Source organism: Myotis brandtii, unplaced genomic scaffold, assembly GCF_000412655.1.
Source record: "Myotis brandtii unplaced genomic scaffold, ASM41265v1 scaffold565, whole genome shotgun sequence".
Classification (NCBI taxonomy): domain Eukaryota; kingdom Metazoa; phylum Chordata; class Mammalia; order Chiroptera; family Vespertilionidae; genus Myotis; species Myotis brandtii.
Window position 1 is genome coordinate 2,485,085 of NW_005370105.1, and position 20,034 is coordinate 2,505,118.

Consider the following 20,034-nt stretch of genomic DNA (forward strand, 5'->3'; position numbering starts at 1 on the left):
GTCAGAACTGCCTTTGCCCCAGGGAGGCTAGCGGGTCCTGGATCCAAAGGGGCCAATAGGATTGAACTTTGCAAGAGCCGTGGTTCTTGGTTTACCTGCCCTTGTAAAGTGTTTATTCCTATACAAGTAACAGCCTTGTCTTCTTTTATTGCCTAGGCACCAGGGAGCTATGGAAATGCTATCTTGACTTGCGAAGGCTTTTACTTCTTTATTTTTAATTTTAAAACTTCACACCTGTTTTGTGAGTTTCGGTTGCCCTCCCTACTTGAAGCTGAAGGCACGTTTCCTTTCTAAGGGATTCAGCTGGGCAGTAGAAATGTATCTGATGGTGTGATCCGGAGAGCCACTTCATTCCGGGGATATCGTTGTTGCTGTAAGGGACTTCACATTTCTTTAGTTAAGCATGGTCAGATATATATTTCAATCCAGTTAAAACATTCTACCTGCTATATATGAGTTCAGATGACTGGGTTTAGTAGTTTAATTAAAAACCATGAGATTAATGACTAGAGATGAATCTATCACTAGGGAGGTTTTTACCTTGAATCAGCTTCATCTCCATCAGAGCAGGTGGTGTTGCCCGATTGCTTAATTGTAAAAATGTGCTGGGATTCAGTAGCCTCCTTTCTTACTTTTTGGAAGAAAAGGCCAGTTTTGGAAAGCTGAACATTTACAGTAAGGAATTCCTAAAAATTCCAAGAAGATCTAGATTCAAAATGCTGAGGTAATGGCAAGACCTTTAGGCAATCCTGTCTTTCCTTAACTATTTGAATATAGCATTTTTACCAAATCTGGACATAAGCTGGCAAACGACCCAAGAACTAAAAAATAGGCATTCCAGTAAGGTAAACATGGCTGGTCTCCGTGGGAGAACCCTCATAATTAGCACAATCTTACATTAAAAATTAGAAGCCCTAAAATTAAAGACCATGAGACTGAACAAATTTAAGTAATAAAATAATAATTAAAAAGAGAATCAGAGAGTAGATGTGGAGCAGGCATTCGTGGGCTGAAGAGGAGATTGAAAAGTAATATTTTATTTTTCTGCCTCAGCCACATGGACACAGCGACCAATACGGGCCCCAAACCTCTAGTCCTTAAAACTGTAAGGACAGTTCTTCGTCATCTCTGCTCTGCTTTAATTCAGAAACATTGAACGCGGCATTCTAAGATTATGCGTTTATCTGTAATCGGGATGTTAATTTTCAGAGGTGACTTGTGTACCTTCTGAACTTCATTTGCTCTTAATCCTCCGTGTCAAGGCAGGAGGTGTTCTTGGCCTCGAACATCAGGAGTGTGGGTGTTCACAGATACCCCGGAGCCAGGTACACGAGGGAGATAACACTTAATAGGATTATGCCTTCCCTGTGGTTTAGAATACTTACAGCTTCCGTAATTAAAATGTTACACCAGCAGGTACGAAACATCTGCACTCACTTCAACGTATAGCTTTCCTCTTAGACCGAACAGACAGACATCTATGGATGGTAGCAACTCGGGACTTTTGTAGAAAGTTATTTATTTTGTATTGCACGGCATCAAGTTCTATTCCATGGATTACAAAAAGCATTGCATTAAAACAGGCCTGGGTTCAAATCCTGACTCAATTATTTTATTTATTTTTTAAATCCTCACTCAAGGACATGCTTAGAGAGAGGAAGACAGAGAGATGAGAGAGAGAGAGAGAGAGAGAGAGAGAGAGAGAGATGTGAAAGAGAAACACCCACCAGTCGCCTTCCAGACATTCCCTGATCGAACCCTAACCTGGGCATGTGCCCTGACCAGGAACAGAACCAGTCGAACGGGCAACTTTTCAGTGCAAGGACGACACTCAACCAACTGAGCCGCTCGGGCCAGGACTGGCTCTGTTTTTTGTTTGTGTGAGTGTGGCCAGCCCTTACCTGGCTGTCACTTCTCCCTCTCTCCTTGGGGTTTAGTTTTAACTGTTTCCTGCAGTAGCTGAACACCAGAGGGTGACGTTTTGGGAGAGACCTGGAGGTGAGGGGGCCGGCGGGGAGGCTCCGCAGAGAGTGGTGGGTAATAAAACACGGCGAGGCGGGGCGCCATCTGTATAAATCAGGCCTGGGGTTGACATGTAATTTTGCGTGGGTCCCCTGAGAAGTGGCCCTCGGGGCTTCATTATTGATGAAGAGATTTTTCTTCAAAGTGGCCCAGTGAGCAGTGCCTCCAGGGGACACTCATAAGCACTCATCATATCAATTTCCAAGCACCTGGGAAGTAGGGACACAGGCTGTCACTTTAATTATTATGATCGAGGCAGAGGACAGACAGTGCGAATGCTATTACACAACCAAAGCTGAAATTCTCAAAGAAATAACATTATTAGAAGCCGGTGCCAAAAATTTGTTATCTAAATGAGAGTTCCGAACGAGCTTGGTGTTTCTTTCTTGGTGCAAAATGCGTTGATCTCCAACTCCCTCCCCTTCCCAGATGAAAAAAAAATTATTCGTGAGCAAGTACAGTGTGTGCGGGCGCGCTTAGACGTCTAGAAAAACTTTCTTTGAAGCTAATATGCTCGCTTAGAGAAACCAAAGCTTAGTCCATTTTGTACCAAAACATAGCGAGTTGGTGTTTTGTTGTTTTTAATAGTCGTGTAGGTATTTCTTTTCAGGAAAGGACAGCTCCACATCCCTTCTAAATGTCACTGAGAATGCCAAGAAATCATTTTCACTAAAGCGCTGGTTCTGATCTAGTCCCAGGACCACTGAGAAAACCACCAGAAGAATCAATCCACTGCAGTAGGGCAGCAGAGTCGGGGTCGGCGCTGGGTGAACCCTGTGCCCCGTATATTAGATGGGGATCACCCTGTGCAGACAAGCACATGCCAACTTCTCCTTCACTCTAATCTCCAGTCATTGAGGTGCCGCGAAAGGGTGTAGGTGTCTTTTTCCAGGGACAGGTGGAGGCTGTCCTGGCTGAGAGGGGTGGGTTGTACGTCAGGTGTAAGACCAGGGCTGGCAGATTAGAGTTAGGGGGGGATGGGGCTCTGCACACTGGCAGCGCGTTTGCCCCCGCTGCCTTACTTAAAAACATGGTTCCAGGTGTGGCTCAGTTGCTTGAGCAGCATCCCATGCACCCAGAGCTCGCTGGTTCAATTCCAGGTCTGGGCACATGTGGGCTCAGTCCCCAGTAGGGGGGCGGGGGGCAGGAGACAGCTGATCAATGGTTCTCTCTCATTGATATTTCTCTCTCTCCCTTCCTCTCTCTCTCTCTGAAATCAATAAAGACATATTTAAACATAAACATATACATAAAAACACGGTCCAGCCCTACAGAGCTGTCTCTTTCAGAAACGATGAGGCCAAGGGCATAGAAGGGTTGGAACAGTGTGATTGAAGTCAGCAGTGACCTGGAGATTAAAACCTACGCAGATGAGCCCCGCTTACGGGGCTGTTGATTCAGACATCAAAATACATGACATGAAAATGGGAATCCAGGAAGGATAGGAGTGGGCGGGCCTTCGGCCGTGAACTCAGCTCCCACCACGTGCCTTCACAGTTTTCTCCGTCTGGCGTTTCCTGTTCACATCTCCCAGGAGTCCTGCACGGGTGGGAGTGGAGCGAGGAATGAGAGGCTTCTGGTGCCCGGGCCAGATGGTGGCAGTGGACAGAGGTGAGGACAGGCCGTCAGTCATTTCCTGTCATGATGTCACTGAGCAGCCGTGCCCTTCGCCGGGCTCCTTTGACCTCTAAGGACAGATTCTGTCCTCTCTGGAGAAAGCAGGAAGAAGAAAAGGCAGAGTGGACTGCGAGACTTGAACTGGTCATGGGGTTCTCTGCCTTCCTGTTTTGTGCCCTTTAACTTCTCCCATTTGGACGTGAGCTATAAACTCTGCTTAGCTGGGCTCCTTGACGCAAGGGCATTTTTCTTTGGCATCCAATGTACAGTAGGGGCTGTGATGGGCTGGGAGAGCAAGAATGACCCACAGTCAAGGCAACAGTTCACACTGGAGGATTAACAAAAATGCCATTACAAAGGTGTGAGCTACACTGGACTTCTATTCGCCTAACTCTTGCCCCCTTTGCCTCTTCAGTCCTAGACCATTTGGCATGAATTATGCTAAAATGGCAAAGACGTAGAGGTATATATTCCATAATTATAATTTGTACTACAATACTCCAAAGATACCCATTGGCCCAGTTCTCAGTTAATCTGGAAATGAAATGCATCAGGAACCTATGTGAATATTTGGTTTTGTAACTTAAAAATCTATACTTCTATGAAAAACGTATGGCTCATCAGGGGTGGGGAACCTTTTTTTCTGCCAAGGGCCATTTGGATAGTTATAACATCATTTGTGCCTGTGGGCCATACAAAATTACCAACTTAAAAATTAGCCTGCTCTATTTGGTCAGACATGTAATGAGCTCCCCTAAGGCTGTGGCAGGGCCAGACCACGTGATTTCTTGGGCCTTATTTGGCCTGCAGGTTTGGGCTTGTTGACTCACCCTTTGGGTCAACTTTTCTGGGAAGACTGAGTTTCACTGACTGGTTACGCAAGTTTTCACGCGATTACTCAAGCTCACCAGTGCCTTTGTGCACCATGGAAACCAGTTGATTGACGTGGAACTTGGAGTTCCTTCCATCCTTGTTAAGGGATCGCCACTGAAATGCAGGATCACCTTTCGAATCCTGCGAGATAATCTCTGAGTCGTCCCATGGTTTAATAATGGCATCTTTAAATGTTGTTGACTTTTTATTAGTATAATGGATGCTCACAATAACAATGAATTAATTAAGGAGGGCTTTTCAGGAAAAGCAATGGTGCTCATCACTGCTCTTCCCAGGGAGGTGCTGGGGAATGCCTCCTTGGGAGTTGGGGGAGAGGGGGACAGGGAGTCCCCGATGCTTCGTGGCTGCTGGTTACTGTTGGGTGGTTAGGTGAGCGTGTCCTCCATGCAGAGGTTAGGCCCTAAAAAGGTGGAGGTGGGAAGAGGACCTCACGACCGGCTCCCTCCTGCCGTTGGAGCTGGGTCCCGAACACCGTTGGCTAGTCTCCACCCGTCTCCATCTTTTTCCAGTTTGTACTAGCAGGACTCCAAATTTTATTTATCTAGCATCATATTTTTGGTCATTTTTCTTTTTGTCTGTGGCCATTTGCCTTGCAGTTTCGGGAAAGTACAGTTTTGTTTTGTTTTTAAAGGCTATTTGGATCTCTGGGTTCCTCTAGTGTACTTTGAAAATAAAAGACAATGAATTTTATTTTAGAAAATAAAAGACATCGAATTTTAAGATAATGCCTACATATGTTTTTAAGGACTCATTTAAAGAAGATACCATTACTCCTAAACATGTTGCTGTGTTGAGGACAGGATTAATTTAACAGGCACAGAGCATTTCCGCGGCCTCACGCATGTTCGGTGTTGCTTTCCAAGACTGCTATGTTTTGCCTGTTTCACAATTCTGGTTGTAGCTGAAGCTCTACTTTGGAACTGACACATGCATTGTGGGAGACATTTATATATGCATTTAAAACTTACCGCGTGCTTCATCCAGTGTGTAAGAGTGGGTGACTCAAATACTTGAGCTATTTATTATCCTGCATTTATAGGAGGATTGAAGTTCATTTTAATTAACACCTTTTTAACTTTTTCCAATAAAATATATTACGCTTGATATAACAAATGTCAAGGCAAAAGAAATCTGAGCCCGGCCAGGTGGCTCAGTTGGTTGAGAGTCATCCCATACACCAAAAAGGTCGCGGGTGGTTCGATCCGTCAGGGCGAGTAGGAGAGGCAACCAATGTATGTATGTATCTCTCTCTCTCTCTCTCTCTCCCCCCCAACCCACCTTCCTCTTTCTAAAATCAATAAAAAAAATCCTCCATTGAGGATTAAAAAAAAAAGAAAAGAAATGTGAGCTCTATTGTTGAACACGTTGTTTCTAGCCCGTTAGGTTCTCACTGTACTTCATCGTAAATACAGGAGATGTGTCCATCACCCAGCCTTTGCCTCTGTCAGTCGGAGCGAGTGTGTGACGAGCAGGAATGGAGCCCACAGTTAAGCCTGTTGGGTAATTACGCAGCAACCTTGTTAATTCCCATCAGTCTTCCATTAAGTCAGACTCTGTTCCGAGCCAGCACAATAACCTTAATTATAACCAATATCTGTCATCGTCGAGAAAGATGCTCGTACCTTCGAACGCATTCAGGTGCCAGGACGGCTGACAGACAGTCTGTGGACCCGTCCAGCGCCAGGAAGCGCCTTTTATCAAACACCTGGAAGTTATTACAGTTGTTTCTCCCCAAACGGAGCATAATAGCCATTGTTTCCTAGCGGCGTGCCCTACTTCAGACAAGTCGTCAGAGGGAAAGGGCTCTGGTTAGCATGCGCCTTTTACAAAATAGTCTACGAATAAAATAATAAAAGAAACCTCCCTAGACACTGAATGCTGCTAATTTGGGGAAATTATTACTCATTACACAGCGATGCCACTGCTTAAAATGTATTTTCCGTATGAATCCGCACAGTGACAGCTGAAGTGTGAGGAGCTTTGTGTGGAAGGTGACGGCGACAATTTACTCATCTCGAGATGAAGAGTATCTCCATGGCGATGGAAAACGCATAATGCTTCAAGGATTCTTTCAAATGTAGGGATCATGCAGCCTTTCTGGGGGAAATAAAAGAAATCTAGCTGTATCCAACACCTCTCCGAAACCCTGAACTTCTGACCTGTCATTGCCTCTCTCTCATTACTCATCCAGTTCCTGATTTCTGCTCCATTTCTGCTTTTATATGTGGCTTCCAGTCAGAATTAGGGTCAGAGGCAATATGAAATAATGAATAACTCAAAATATTTGAAAATATTTGGGACTTATTTTATAGTAGTATTTTTTTATAAAAAATATTTTTATTGATTTCAGAGAGGAAGGGAGAGAGAGAGAGAGAGATAGGAACATCAATGATGAGAGAGAATCATGGCTGGGCTGCCTCCTGCACACCCCCGACGGGGGCTCAAACCTGCAACCTGGGTATGTGCCGGGACCGGGAATCGAACCGTGCATGAACTCCTGGTTCATAGGTCGGCGCTCGACCACTGGCCCACACCAGCTGGGCTGGAGTAGTGTTTTTGAATGAATTTGGTGATGCAGTGGAGTCAGGAGACTTGGTCCTCACCTTGACGGCCTTCCACTTGGGTTGTCCTTTCACCTTACAAGGTCTGTCTGTCAATGGACCTCGCTTCTGGCTCTGACACTGAGAAGGTGCAGTTCAATCCAGTGCAGAATTCCTTTATATTCTGTTCTGTACAAGGTACTGAAGATGCTGAGGTTTGTCCTAGGCAATCATTATACTCAATAAGCTCCCAGTCTAGTGGAACAGACAGGCACATAAGCAGAACATATTAGACAAGCGTGGGTTTCACTCAAATCCATGATCTAATCATGCATGTGAAATTTTTTTATGAATCGAAAGTGTTAAGTATGTAATTTCTGTTATAATGGAAGTAGTGTTACTTGACATTTCTGAGTTGTGAACTCTATTTTTGGTACCAGAGCATCTGTGGTTTCTTCACAATTAAGGGAAAAAATCTTAGCTTTTCAGATAAGATGTCTGGATTTAATTCAAATCCAACAATTGAAAGGCACTTGAAACAGCTCTATTTCGCTGTCAAAAATTTTTTTAGCCTATATGTCATTTGTAAGATGCCACCGACGTTCAAGTGCAGTGCCAGGAAGAACGGAACACTCTTTTTCCCTAAGCTTCTACATTCCAACTTTTATTTTCGGTAGTTACCACTCCCCAGTAATCACACATTGTTGACAGGAGAGGTACTTCACAAGGAACAGTCATTGTCCTCAACTCCTGCTAGAGCTTTCTTATCAGTGATTCCAGGTGCCGCCTCTTTCTCTTCATTTAAACCAACAGCTGATAACCAAGGTGTGCCGGGCGGGTGGTTGTCAGACCCTGTGGCTGAGAGAGAGGTGACAGACCTTTAAAGTCTGACTTCAGGTCTTGTCTACGGAGTTGTCAGCCCCAAAGCAAAACTCATTTCATTATTTACATGGACTAGTCAGCAACCCTTGAGTTACATGCATTAAAATAAATATGAAGCTAATGTTACCGCTGCCCGTGGAGAAAGGATGGAGTGGTCATTTATAGTGTAGAGTCTGAAGCCGGAGAGCTGGTTGGAATCTCTGGCATGTTCTCGACAGGTGACTCAGCCTCCTGGTAATTTTGTTTTCTTCTCTGGAATCTGGCGATAATACTAAGGGCCTCATGGGCTTGTGATAAGGAAAACCCTTCAGAAAGGTGCCCGGCGTACTGGTAGCCCCCATCATAAACAGTCGTTCAGTGGAGGAACTTCTAGAACAGTGGTTCTCAACCTTCTGGCCCTTTAAATACAGTTCCTCATGTTGTGACCCAACCATAAAATTATTTTCGTTGCTACTTCATAACTGTCATGTTGCTACTGTTACGAATCGTCATGTAAATATCTGATATTTACCGCAGGATGGTCTTAGGGGACCCCTGGGAAAGGGTCGCTCGACCGCCAAAGGGGTCGCAACCCACAGGTTGAGAACCGCTGTTTTAGAAAAACGCGTCAATGTGTTATTTTCAAATCAGGGGCGCTAGGACATTTTGAGAGAGAGTTGATCTGTTGTCTTGTTTGAAATACAGCCCAGGCTGAGAGCCAACCTTGAAAGGAATAGAATGTTGATGGCAATGGTGCACCTGAGAAGTCGGAGTGTGCCATCTACCGCGGCCTGGTAGGAGGGGTTTCACACAGTGCAGCTTGAAGGGGGAGGGTTACATGCGGGGGATGGCTGTGCGAAGTTTCCGGCAAACAGTTTACCAAGGACCGGTGGGCGCCTTTTTATTCACATCCTTGTGCCATATTGTAAAAGACTCACGTCTGTTCAGAGGGAGCACCCTAATCAGCAGCCGATCAATGCAGATGAAAATGAATCTTTTTTTTTTTTTTTCTGTGCTGGCCCGACAACATTTCCATTGATCACTTTTTGAAATGAGTAATTTTTGGTTGAGGATTTTTTGACATCTTGATGGATTTCAAGAAAAATACTAACTTATGCTGATGTGATTTCCCATTTGTCTTTCAAGTACAGGAGCCAAATGCTCTCATTTTGACATTTAGATGCACCCTGGCTCAGAGCATGTTCCCTTGCGGCGTGGCCTGTCAGTGCTTCCCACACCTGGTTGGCCACCGGAATCATCCCGGGCACCGCGTGCACCAGATGATGAGGCATATTATTTAAAAAAAATGAATGGAAGTGGCTGAAACAAGACAGTAATTGATTTCTTCTGGTGTAAAGGAGTCCAGAGACACCTGGTGCAGGGCATGCAGCCCTTTTCTTACCCACAGGCTTCTGTCTTGCCACTCGGGGTCCCCTCAAATCTGTCTCAGTTCACATGGGAAGTTAGAGCCCCTAAAGGAGGAAAGGAAGGAACAGAGGCGTGCACCCCTCCCTTTAATGCGGCTCCCCCCAAGCCCCCGCCCCCCCCGCCCCCTAACAGCTCACTGGCTGGAGCTTATTAATGAAGATAAACGTGAGTGGAGAGGTCACTGCTGACATTTGGAGAATGGCTTTGCTTCTTGTCTAGGTGCCTTACAAAGTTAAGCTGCGGGAGGGAGGGAGTCACCATTAAACCGGCTCTCTTGTCCCTGCTCCCACGCCCGCCGCAGGTGCAGTGACGGGGAATGCGCCCCCTCTCGGGCCCATTGATGAGCTGGAAGTAGTCACAGAGTTCAGGACCGTGCCTCCCGGTTACAGATGATTGCGGTGGAAACTAGCTTAGACCCAACAAAGAGCGAAGGCATCTGGGTCACAAATCAGCGGGAACCAGGCACACATTCCAGTGTCCTCTCTCCTTGGACTGATAGGGGACATGCTTGATTCCCCCGGTGAAGCTGTGTGACACTGTGACGCGTCGCCAGCCGGGCAGGCTGAGCCAAGCCCCAGTGTCCAGGGCTTTCATTGGGCCTCGGCCGTGTAGGCATAGAGTGCTGCAGCCTCGACTCAGGGCCTCAGGTTCCAGGCCAGCAGAGAGCGAGCAGATGTTCATGTGCAGTCCCACTGTGTGCTCAAACTGCCTGCTCCAGCTGGTCCAGCAGAGCCCGGGCATCGGCACACAAACCCTCTGGCAGGTAGGGCACTCCCAGCTCAGCTTCCTGGAGCAGGTCAAGGACCCCTTCTGACCACAGGCCTGGGAGGGCCTGCGGGATGCAAGCAGCTCGTGCCGACTGCATCAGCCTATGTCCTGCACCCGCTTCCACCTGCAGCAACAACAGAAACAAAATCTACGAAGCAGGGGCTGTCGGGCAACCAAAGGTAGTTACCGCTGCGAGAGGGTAAACTGGTAGGAAACCATTTGGGCCCAGCAGCGTTTAATTACGACCGTAGTAAAGGGCATTGTTTCTCTACATCTCACTTGAGGTTTCAGCGGAAATCGTTTAAAGTGAGGTAGTTGTGCCCCGAAGTTGGCATTGCTGGGCCGTGTTTGGTAGACAAGGGAGGTACCTCGATCTGACTTCATGCTGCATGTTTTCCACGCGGTAATAGTACTTTTAAAGGGCCATGATGTCGGCAGGTGCTCAAAGGGCATTCATTGGGAATACAAGGTATTGGTGTGGTGAACACAACACAGTGAGCACATGATGGGTTGTAAAGGGTGTCCCAAAATTCACGCAAGATTTGAATTTTGCATGAGCATTAACAACAACAACAACAAAAAATAAAAGCCTAATTTTACTTGGTTTATTGAATCAGATTCTAATATCTGTTGCCCTTTGATTTCAATCCCTTCAATTTGATAAGCATTACCAAGTACCAATTATGGCCCAGGAGCAGGGACAATGAAGACCAATGAAGACCACGGCTTTGCATATGTGCCAGCAAAGCCGTGGAGGCCATTTACCTGATGTGCTATTCCATACATAACCCTATACTGTATACTTTATGAATCAATAAAAAATTTACAATTTTTAATTATAAACCTGTGTTTTCTATCAAAATTACTTGTTGCGTGAATTTTGGGACACCTTTTACAATCATGTGCCTGAAACCTGTATAATTTTGTTAACTAGTGTCAACCCAATAAATTCAATAAAAAGGAAAAAAATACAAAAAATAGAATCCCCTTAAAAAAGAATAGAAGACTTCACCATTAAGAGAAGAAAAGTGGCTTAAATAGTAGTTAATACATGAGTTTTACATTTTTTAAAATATACACAGAATCATAGCTTTCTAATAGAACGAATCTTATTTCAGATATAGGTTTGATTTCTCCTTCTTTTAGAAGCGTCCCCTGATACCAGGAGCATTTCCCCACATCACTCAATACCCCTTTAAGTGTGATTTTCATAGGTACGTCTATTACTCCACTGCAGACAAACCATAACTGAGCTTTTGTCTTCCTGCTGTGGGCTTTCCAGCTTTTTATTGTTATAAGTGACAAATTATGTTCTCTTAAAAATGTTTCTTAAAGGATTTCCCTGTTATTTTAAAGATTTCAACAGAAGCAATTAAAAAAACACACAAAAAAATCAAAACACAAAAACGTATCCTTCAAATTGAGCCCTTCCCAGATTCACCTCTGGCTGACCCCTGCATTCCTCCATGAACACACTTACACGACCTTATTTTTATTCATCCCTGTCCACTTCCTCCCCCTTTTGTGGGGGGCCCTGCCTTTGGTATGTTGGAGGTGTCTGTGTTGTGTAATGAAACCCAAACTTTTGACCCGAGGACATTTTAGGAGCGGAAACAACAACCGGGGATTCGCTTGTTCCCGTGTCCGAGCTTGTTGCCGAGGTCACGTGGCGCGCTGCAGAGGGAGGTGAGGGAGCCCGGCCGCCGCCTCCCGTGCGGGGGCAGTTAATGATCACACGGCTTAAAAATGTGGGTTTAGCAAATCATCACGTGGCTTAAAAATGTGGGTTTAGCAAATGATCACGTGGCTTAGAATGTTTGTCCCTGGTGACAGGGCCGCGGTGCCCTCTGCCAGAGAAGGAACGTGAAGAAGAAGAAGCAGAAGGGGTTCTGTGTGGCCAGGAGGCCATCCTCCTCTCCGGTGGAACTTGCTTGCTAAGGAATGTTTCTTAGTAACAATGACTTTTTTGGATTATTTTTCCTGAGGAAGTAGAATGCTTTGCGGACAGGAGACTCTATAAATAATACCTTTGTTTTTGAGGGGTTCACTGACCAGTTTAAGAGGAGAGCATGGATATCAGTCACTACGTGATGTCCTGTCTGCGGTGTCAGTGAATGACAGTGGCCCGAGGTGCTCCAGAAGTTCGCGGGGACAATCCAAGTCCAGGGAGGGACGTGGACATTTCTGCTTAATGTTTAGAGGAAGTGGCCCTTAGTGAGAATTTACAGGAAAGTTAGCAAGTCAACGGACATCCAGTGGCTGCATCCTAGACAGGGGAGTGACGTGAGCAGGGTGTGCACGTGGGATTGTGCATAGACTCGGTACACGAGGAGCGGGGGCAGCACTGGGGTGCCTGGTGTGCGGTGCCTGTTCCGGGTGAGGGGAGTCCTGGGCCCGCGAAGCCGGACCACAGCTCCCTGAGCGGACCTTCATGCTGAATAGGAGAGGGGGTGGCGAGTGGGATATTTAAGGGGCACGCACGATTTCCTTCGTGCTAACCGTGTGTTCACTAGCAATGGATCTGACTTCCCAGGCGTTCTCAGGGCTCCGTTCACTTCCAGTTGATGAGCTTTTGATGTTTTATGCATCCATCACTTGGGCGCTGGCCTGGCTTCCTGGGAAGGGAATGGAATGTGAATTCACCTGAATATGTTGGGGCCAGAATTCCATCCAGTTGTGTGTGTGTGTAAAATGATGTGTACATGGCTGTAGTATGTGGTGGGTTTTAAAAGCTGTATTTGGATTTCCTGGTCCCTTTGGACGGCCACATTAATTTGTGAGGAGGCTGCTGCATTTTCAGACAAAGAGAAGTTCAGGGGCCAGTGATTTGGTTTCACCTGGGTGACATCTCTCTTTTTCACTCTGTCTTATTTATAGCTACCTTTTCACCTGTTGCCTTCACTTTTTTTTTTTAATATTCCTGTATGTAGATATTCAGAATTGGCAATGTAGGGGCATGAATGGAGTCCAAACTATATTCCCATCGCATACTAAGTGATAACATGTAGTCAGCACATCCTACATGCCCCATTCCAGACAGTTTTCTGTATCATCTCATTTAATCCTCAAAACAACCCTATGAGGTAGGTGCTATTACTAATCACCATGTTATAGTTGAAGTAGAGAGATTGAGAGTTCATATAAACCAAAAAGAAAAAAAAATGGTAGAGCTAAGATCTGAGCTCACATTTATCCTCTAACACTATACAGAGTACGTGGTGAATATTTAATAAGAGAGTTGCAGGACTTAGGACTGCCAGAGACTTCCTCCTTCATCGATTATTGATTAGCTGCAATGAGGTAGTCTTCGTGGATAAAGGGAAAATTGGCCTTTGTACAGAGCTTGTACCAGGAAAATAAGAGGAAGCTAAACTACTTGGAAAGGTAATTCAACCCAAGGGTATAGAAACCTGAGCCTGGGCCAAGAATGGATGTGCATTGCAAAAAAATAAAAAATAAAAAAAAATAGGCAAACGTGGGTCTCTTACCAGGACGGCTTAGCCTGGGTTTTCAAGGTTTTAGACTTGGAGGTTGTTTATGACGTCGGTGCAGGTGCAGGGTCCACAATTCCTTCCTTTTCTGCTGCCAGCCCAGCGGGAGACTGGCTGTATCAGTGATGAGCTTGTCCGGGAAGCAAGGTGCCTCGGTGAATGTCTCTGATTCCTTACATTCACCCCTCGCTCTGGCTAACAATGCACCCGTGGCACAGGGTGGAGTCATTGCTGAGATCGGGGCCGGCGCTCTGGCTAACGTGGCACAGGGTGGAGTCATTGCTGAGATCGGGGCCGGGAAGCAAGAGACGGTTAAGTGGTTCGGTTCTCCATCGATCCCCGCTTGTTGGATTGTTGTCTGAATGAAGCCACGAGGACTGATCAGACGCATCACACAATAGGCCTTGCTGCTTCCCTGGGAGCTGGGAATGTTTACTGAAGGAAAAATAGGCATAATGAGACCATGTTTTATCGAAATGGAGGGACTGGTGCCCAATTACCAGAACATGAGAAAAGCGTGGTTTTATTTTTTATTTCTTTTTAAAAGAAATGCTGTGGAGAGTGGATGACTTACAGAGGAGTCCACATTCGCTGTCAAAGGCAAACATGAGGGATCATTTAAACAAGACGAAATGTAATTCGTCACGTTCAGCTTGTAGACCTAAAACGTCAGCCTGTGGGTATCATTTTCATGGCTCAGAATCACAGTAAGGAGCGACCAGTATTGAAGAGGGAACGTTTGTTTGTACTTTTGAGGGAGAAGGAAGCTCCGTGGGGCCTTACGTTGGAATCATCGAGATGGTGATGAAAAACAAAGCCCTTTTTTCTGAAGAGGACAGGCCCGCCCAGTGACTCCTGCAGCTGGAATCCAAGCTCTCGAATCCTGAGGTTCCAGTGCTCTCAGGCTAAGACCTAAGACGGCTGCTTTCATTTGTGAGCCGGGCCTGTGGCTGCAGGCAGCACACCTCCCCCTCCTGCCCTGTGTTGGGGGGGGGGGGCACGCCACAGATGCAGAATTCTGTCCGGTATTGCGACATCCCCCCACTTCCCGGAATGCTGCGGACAGATCCGGGCAGCAGCACGCAACCTTGATCTCTTGCATAAACATCTCTGGGTCCTATTCTGTCATTTCCTCCACTAAATGAAATTAGTGAAATGTTCTCAAATTCTGTTCTTCTGTTTCTAGAACCACCATCTCTCCCCCCGCCCCCAGTACATTTTTTAAATTGTATTACTTGAAAGTGATTTGGCAAAGCCAAATTCTTTGCCTGGGAGACAATCACCCTCTGTAAGGAATTTGCCTTTTATCCGAAAGGGTTAACAGGCCGCTGAAAATGCTCGATTTATCCAGCGAGGGGACCCCGAGACCCTGTGGGGACCCTGCGTTGGCCTTTTCTTCGGAGGAATGTAATTTGGAACTCCCCTGCCTCGTCCTGCCAGCTGCTTAGTTATGGGTGATATTGACTTTTAGTTTGCAAAAGTCTCGCTTTGGAAAATTGTTTTTAACAGCTCTCAACCACTCACGTCCCGTGTTTTTATTTTATATCACTTTTCATTGGGGATATTATTAAGTCAAATCCTTGGTAACCGTTCTCCGCAATTCAATTTCTTTTTACCCAAGATCCATTGAATTCAAGTCACTGCCTTTTCGCAAAAGGTTAACCCAATATTTCATGTTATGCTTTCTACTTATGCTACGCAAAAGAAAAGTCACTGTGATAAGCAGCCAATAAATTGTATTCAGAATGTTCCTTCTCAAAAGTTACATTACTCTGCCCACATAGATAAACATAATCATTTATCACAATAGGAATTGTGGAAATAAAAACTAAAATAAATGCAGCTGTCTTTCTTGCATGTTACCCAGACATTTTTTTCTTTCTTTCTTTTCTTTCTTTTTCCCCCCCATAAATGTTGGGTACAATAACCACCTTTGAAAAATGTCATCTTTTTATGTGTGAATTAATATGAGATTAGTAATGGGTCAAGGTTAAATAACTAGACAAAAACTGCCTTTATTTTATATTAGGAAAATGTTTTCATTTTTTGTATAAAAATATGGTTACATTTTTAATGTTGGCTCTTATCAATTAATAGGTTGCATTGGCATTATTTTATCATAAGGAATAAACCATGTAAAACTCTCAGCTCTATTGTATGTTTGTTATCCAGAAAACATGGACATGTAAAGAGATAGTTTGAAGAAATATCATGTCTATCATCCATAGGAATTACTAAAAATAATTGTCACTTATAGTGGGCTAATCAAGTTCCAGTGATGTTTATTAGAGTGAATACAGTATACAACGAAATCCACTAAAAATAGAACTTAGTGATTATTGCTTTTGGTAACAGCTTTATTGAGAAATAATTTACATACCACACAATTTACTCATATGAAGTGTAGAATTCAAAAGCTTTTAATGTACTCATAGAGTTTTGCTACCATCACCACAATTAACTTTTATCACCTAGAAGAAACCACTTACCCTTTTTTTGGAAAAAAAAAAGGTTTTATTTATTTTAGAGAGGAAGGGTGAGGGACAGAGAAACATAAATGAGAGAGAAACATTGATTGACTGCCTCCTGCCCACCCCACACTGGGGAACAAGCCCACAACCCGGGCATGTGCCCTGACCAGGAATTGAACTGGTGACCTCCTGGTGCATGGGACGATGGTCAACCACTGAGCCACACTGGCCAGGGCTAAACCACATACACTTAGCAGGCACTTCCCATTTCCCCCCAATTCCCCAGCCCCTGGCAACCACACTCTACTTTCTCCCTCCACAGACTTGCCTTTTCTAGACATTTTTTTTTTTATCAATGGAATCATCCAATATGTGGTATTTTATAACCGGCTTTTCTCAGATTGCATGTTTACCATATTCACCTATGCTGTTTGTACATTCCCCAGATTTCCTCCTTATTGATATCTGACTCCATTGCATTGTGTTTGGAGAACTACTTTGTATGACTTTAATTCTTTTATTTCATTGAGGCTTGTTTGGCGGCCTCCTGTGTGGTCTATCTTAGAGACTGTTCCGTGCACACTTGAGAAGAATGTGTATTCTGCGGCTGTTGAGTTGGAGTGTCCTATACATTCTATTAGTTTCAGATAGTGCAGTGTTGTTCAAAGATATTCCTTTTTAAAAATTTTTTAAAATTCAGTTTTTACAGAGACAGAGGAAGCGGGGGAGGGCGGGGGGGGGGGGGGGGATCAATTTGATGTTCCACTATTTATGCATTCATTGGTTGATTCTTGTGTGTGCCCTGTCTGGGGATAGAACTCACAGCCTTGGCTTATCCAGACATCACTCAAACCAACTGAGCTGCCTGGCCAAGGCTCAAGTCTATTTCTTCTTTGTTCTTCTTCTTGAGTCTAGGATTCTTGGTTGACAGTTTTTTCCTTTTAATACTTTGAAAATCTCACCTCACTACTTCCTGACAGCTACGATTCCGGATGGGAAGTCAACTGTTAAACTTACTGGAGTTCTCCTGGACACAAGGAGTCATTTTTGTTTTTCTCTTACTCCTTCCAAGATTTTCTTTTCGGTGTTGACGTTTGGTGTCTATGTGTGAATCTCTTTGCATTTATCCTATTTCACATTTGTTGAGCTTCTGAATGTACAGTTTAATGTTTTCTCTGTTTTTAGAATCAAATTTGGGAAGTTTTCAGCCATTATTACTTTTTATATTTTTCACCTCCTTTCTTTCCTCTCCTGGTAATCCCATTGCAGTGTTTGGTGTACTTAATAGTGCATCACCTACCTTTCAGGCTCTCTTAATTTTTGTCATATTTTTTTCTCTCTGTTCATCGGATTGCATAATCTCTCTCTAAGTTTGCTGCTTCTTTCTTCTGCCAGTTCAGATCTACTACTGAGGCCCTTTAGCAAATTTTTCATTCAGTCCTTGGGGTTTTTCACTCAGCTAGGATGTTACCTAATAAATGATTACATGCAGTAAGTTTATTGTGGAATCACAGTAGCAGAAGGGGAAAGCAACATTTATAGTGTATGTCTGCCTTTAGGTGTGTGGGGGTAATGTCAAGATAAATTTTTTTGATTTATTTTTAATACCAACATATTTACGTATGTTTATATCTTGTTCATACTGTCTTTAGAGTATCCTGGCTTTAAATCCTCGAACACAGACTCATGCAACTCTGCGTTCGACTTCGGCCAAGAAATTAGACAAGAAACATTGGAAAAGAAATCCGGATAAGAACTGCTTTGTAAGTACCACTACTTATGATTTCACGCTGAAAAATGATCTCGCTTTACATATTGTAAGCAAGATTTTACATTTACTTAGAAATACACTTAAGTATGAGTAAAGTACAGCTGTGTTTTTTTTAAAAAAAATTAAAATATTTTATATTAGAATCATCTCAAAGTGTGTTTAATTTTGCTGCTTAAAAAAAATCTATGGAAACAGTTAAACATCCTATAAATTTAGTTTGGTGCCCAAATAATTTTTCTTAAAAATCTAAAATTTCTCTTAAAATAATTTGGATAATGACACAATGGTACAGAAGAGTTTCTATTACTGATGTAGTTCAACTGAAGAAGGGTAAACAAATATAGAAACTCATAAAGTGTGCTTTGGGGGAACATGTGAGCATGAGGTGTTTAATATGAGCCTGTAATAGTATATCCAGGTGAGATCTCTGAGCTTGCTTATTGTTAGAGCATCGTTTAACTGGGCCTATGAGGGGACTTCAGGGCTGGGACTGTGAAACCATCAACTGTGGTCAAGTACAAGCTCAAAGGAAACACTGAACATGCCCTCTTAGGGGGTATACACCCATAAATTTGTAAACCGGTTTTCTTTCAACCTGACTTCCCCAAATTAATTCCCCCCACATTAATTGTCTCAAATTAGTGAGACAGTTAATAGTATAAGCTTATTTAACATTTGTTCTCTCGGTATTTTTTTGTATACTGTCCAGTACAATGATTTCAGTTTATTTGGATGTACTTGTTCCCTTTGTACTTGTACATTTCATAAGGTAGGGAAATCCATTCAGTGGTAAAGCATGCACCAGTTAAAAATTCTTTAGGAAACCATTAACAATCTGGAAAAATACCATCCTTATTCATAAAAAAGCATGAAATGTCACTGTATTTAATAATGATTGTGTGCATTTATATGTCTGAGAGGCATCTCAGACTTAACATTTTGAAAATCCAAATTATGATCTTATCTCTAAAACCTGTTCTTCTTGAGGTCATCATTACCTGCTCCTTCACTGACAGCAAAAATTGTTATTTCTCTCACCTCTCCTACCTAATTAGAAGGTCCTTTTGGCTTTGCCTTCAGGTATATCCGGAATCATTACCTGTCATCACTTAATCATACCAGCCTTTCTAAGTCACCACATTCTCGCTCACCTGGATCATTGCAATAGCCTGGAACCGGTTTCCACGCTTCTGCCTTTTCCTGGTCGTTTCCTTCCTTCCTTCCTTCTTTCTTTCTTTCTTTCTTTCTTTCTTTCTTTCTTTCTTTCTTTCTTTCTTTCTTTCTCTCTCTCTCTCTCTCTCTCTCTCTCTCTCTCTCTCTCTTTCTCTCTTTCTCTCTTTCTCTCTTTCTTTCGATATATTTTTTCTTTTGTTTTTTTCTAGCCCTAGTCCTAACCCTAACCCTGTCTTTACTTCTTTTTAGATAGAAAAACTTTAATATGGGATCTGGCCATAGAGTCTCTTCTTAATAAAACATCTGAAGAATCCTTTCCAAATTCCCTGCTCAGCATCTTTCAGGGAGTTTCCAGCTTTCTCAGAGTTCGCACAGTTCCCTTCCCAGCTCAGCGAGGCCTTCTCCTTCTCCAGCCGCCTGTTGAAAACTGTGCCAGGCCCCTCCCTCGCTCCCATAGTCTTCCCTGCTGACGCTCCTCCACAGCGCGCAGCAGTGACATACTCTGCGGGGCACTCACTCATTGGGTTATGGGCCGTCTTTTTCCACCAGAAGATAAAGCCCGGGGGCGGGGATGGTTTCATTAACTGTGCCCACACCTTCTAGAAGAGTTGGTGCCACTGAGGGCTCTGTACTTGCTAGTCTGGTGGTGAGCGGGGTTCAGAGCACCTGTCATCTCGCACTCGGGTCTCGCTGTGGTGAAATGGACAACCCAGATGTGTTTCCTCGTTTCCCTGATGGGAAGGATTTGGCGGGAAATGTTCAGTGATGACTTAAGCGCATTACAAACTGCTCAGTGTGGCTTCCGAATGCCGGTCATGTGACCCTCGTGTGTCGTTCCCGGTATATCCCATGTCCTCCGGAGAAAAGATGAGTAGGATCATGTTACCGTAGATCCACGCAAGTGAAGGGGACCGTGGCCTGGAACGGTTGCCGCCTTCGTGACCGGTGATCTCACAGCGTCTCCGAAGGCCGCCGGAGAGGTTCCTTTCCTGCCAGGC

General features: G+C 44.2%; 1 protein-coding gene across 1 annotated transcript in view; it reads left to right on the forward strand.

Moving 5' to 3' along the window:
* The window catches only part of LOC102257347 (dihydropyrimidine dehydrogenase [NADP(+)]), a 251,999-nt gene that overhangs the window by 9,570 nt on the left and 222,395 nt on the right, over positions 1-20,034 (forward strand). Inside the window, exon 3 of the mRNA XM_014549656.1 lies at positions 17,745-17,855. Coding sequence (XP_014405142.1) covers positions 17,745-17,855 — 111 coding nt within the window. The remainder of the gene's footprint in view (positions 1-17,744; positions 17,856-20,034) is intronic.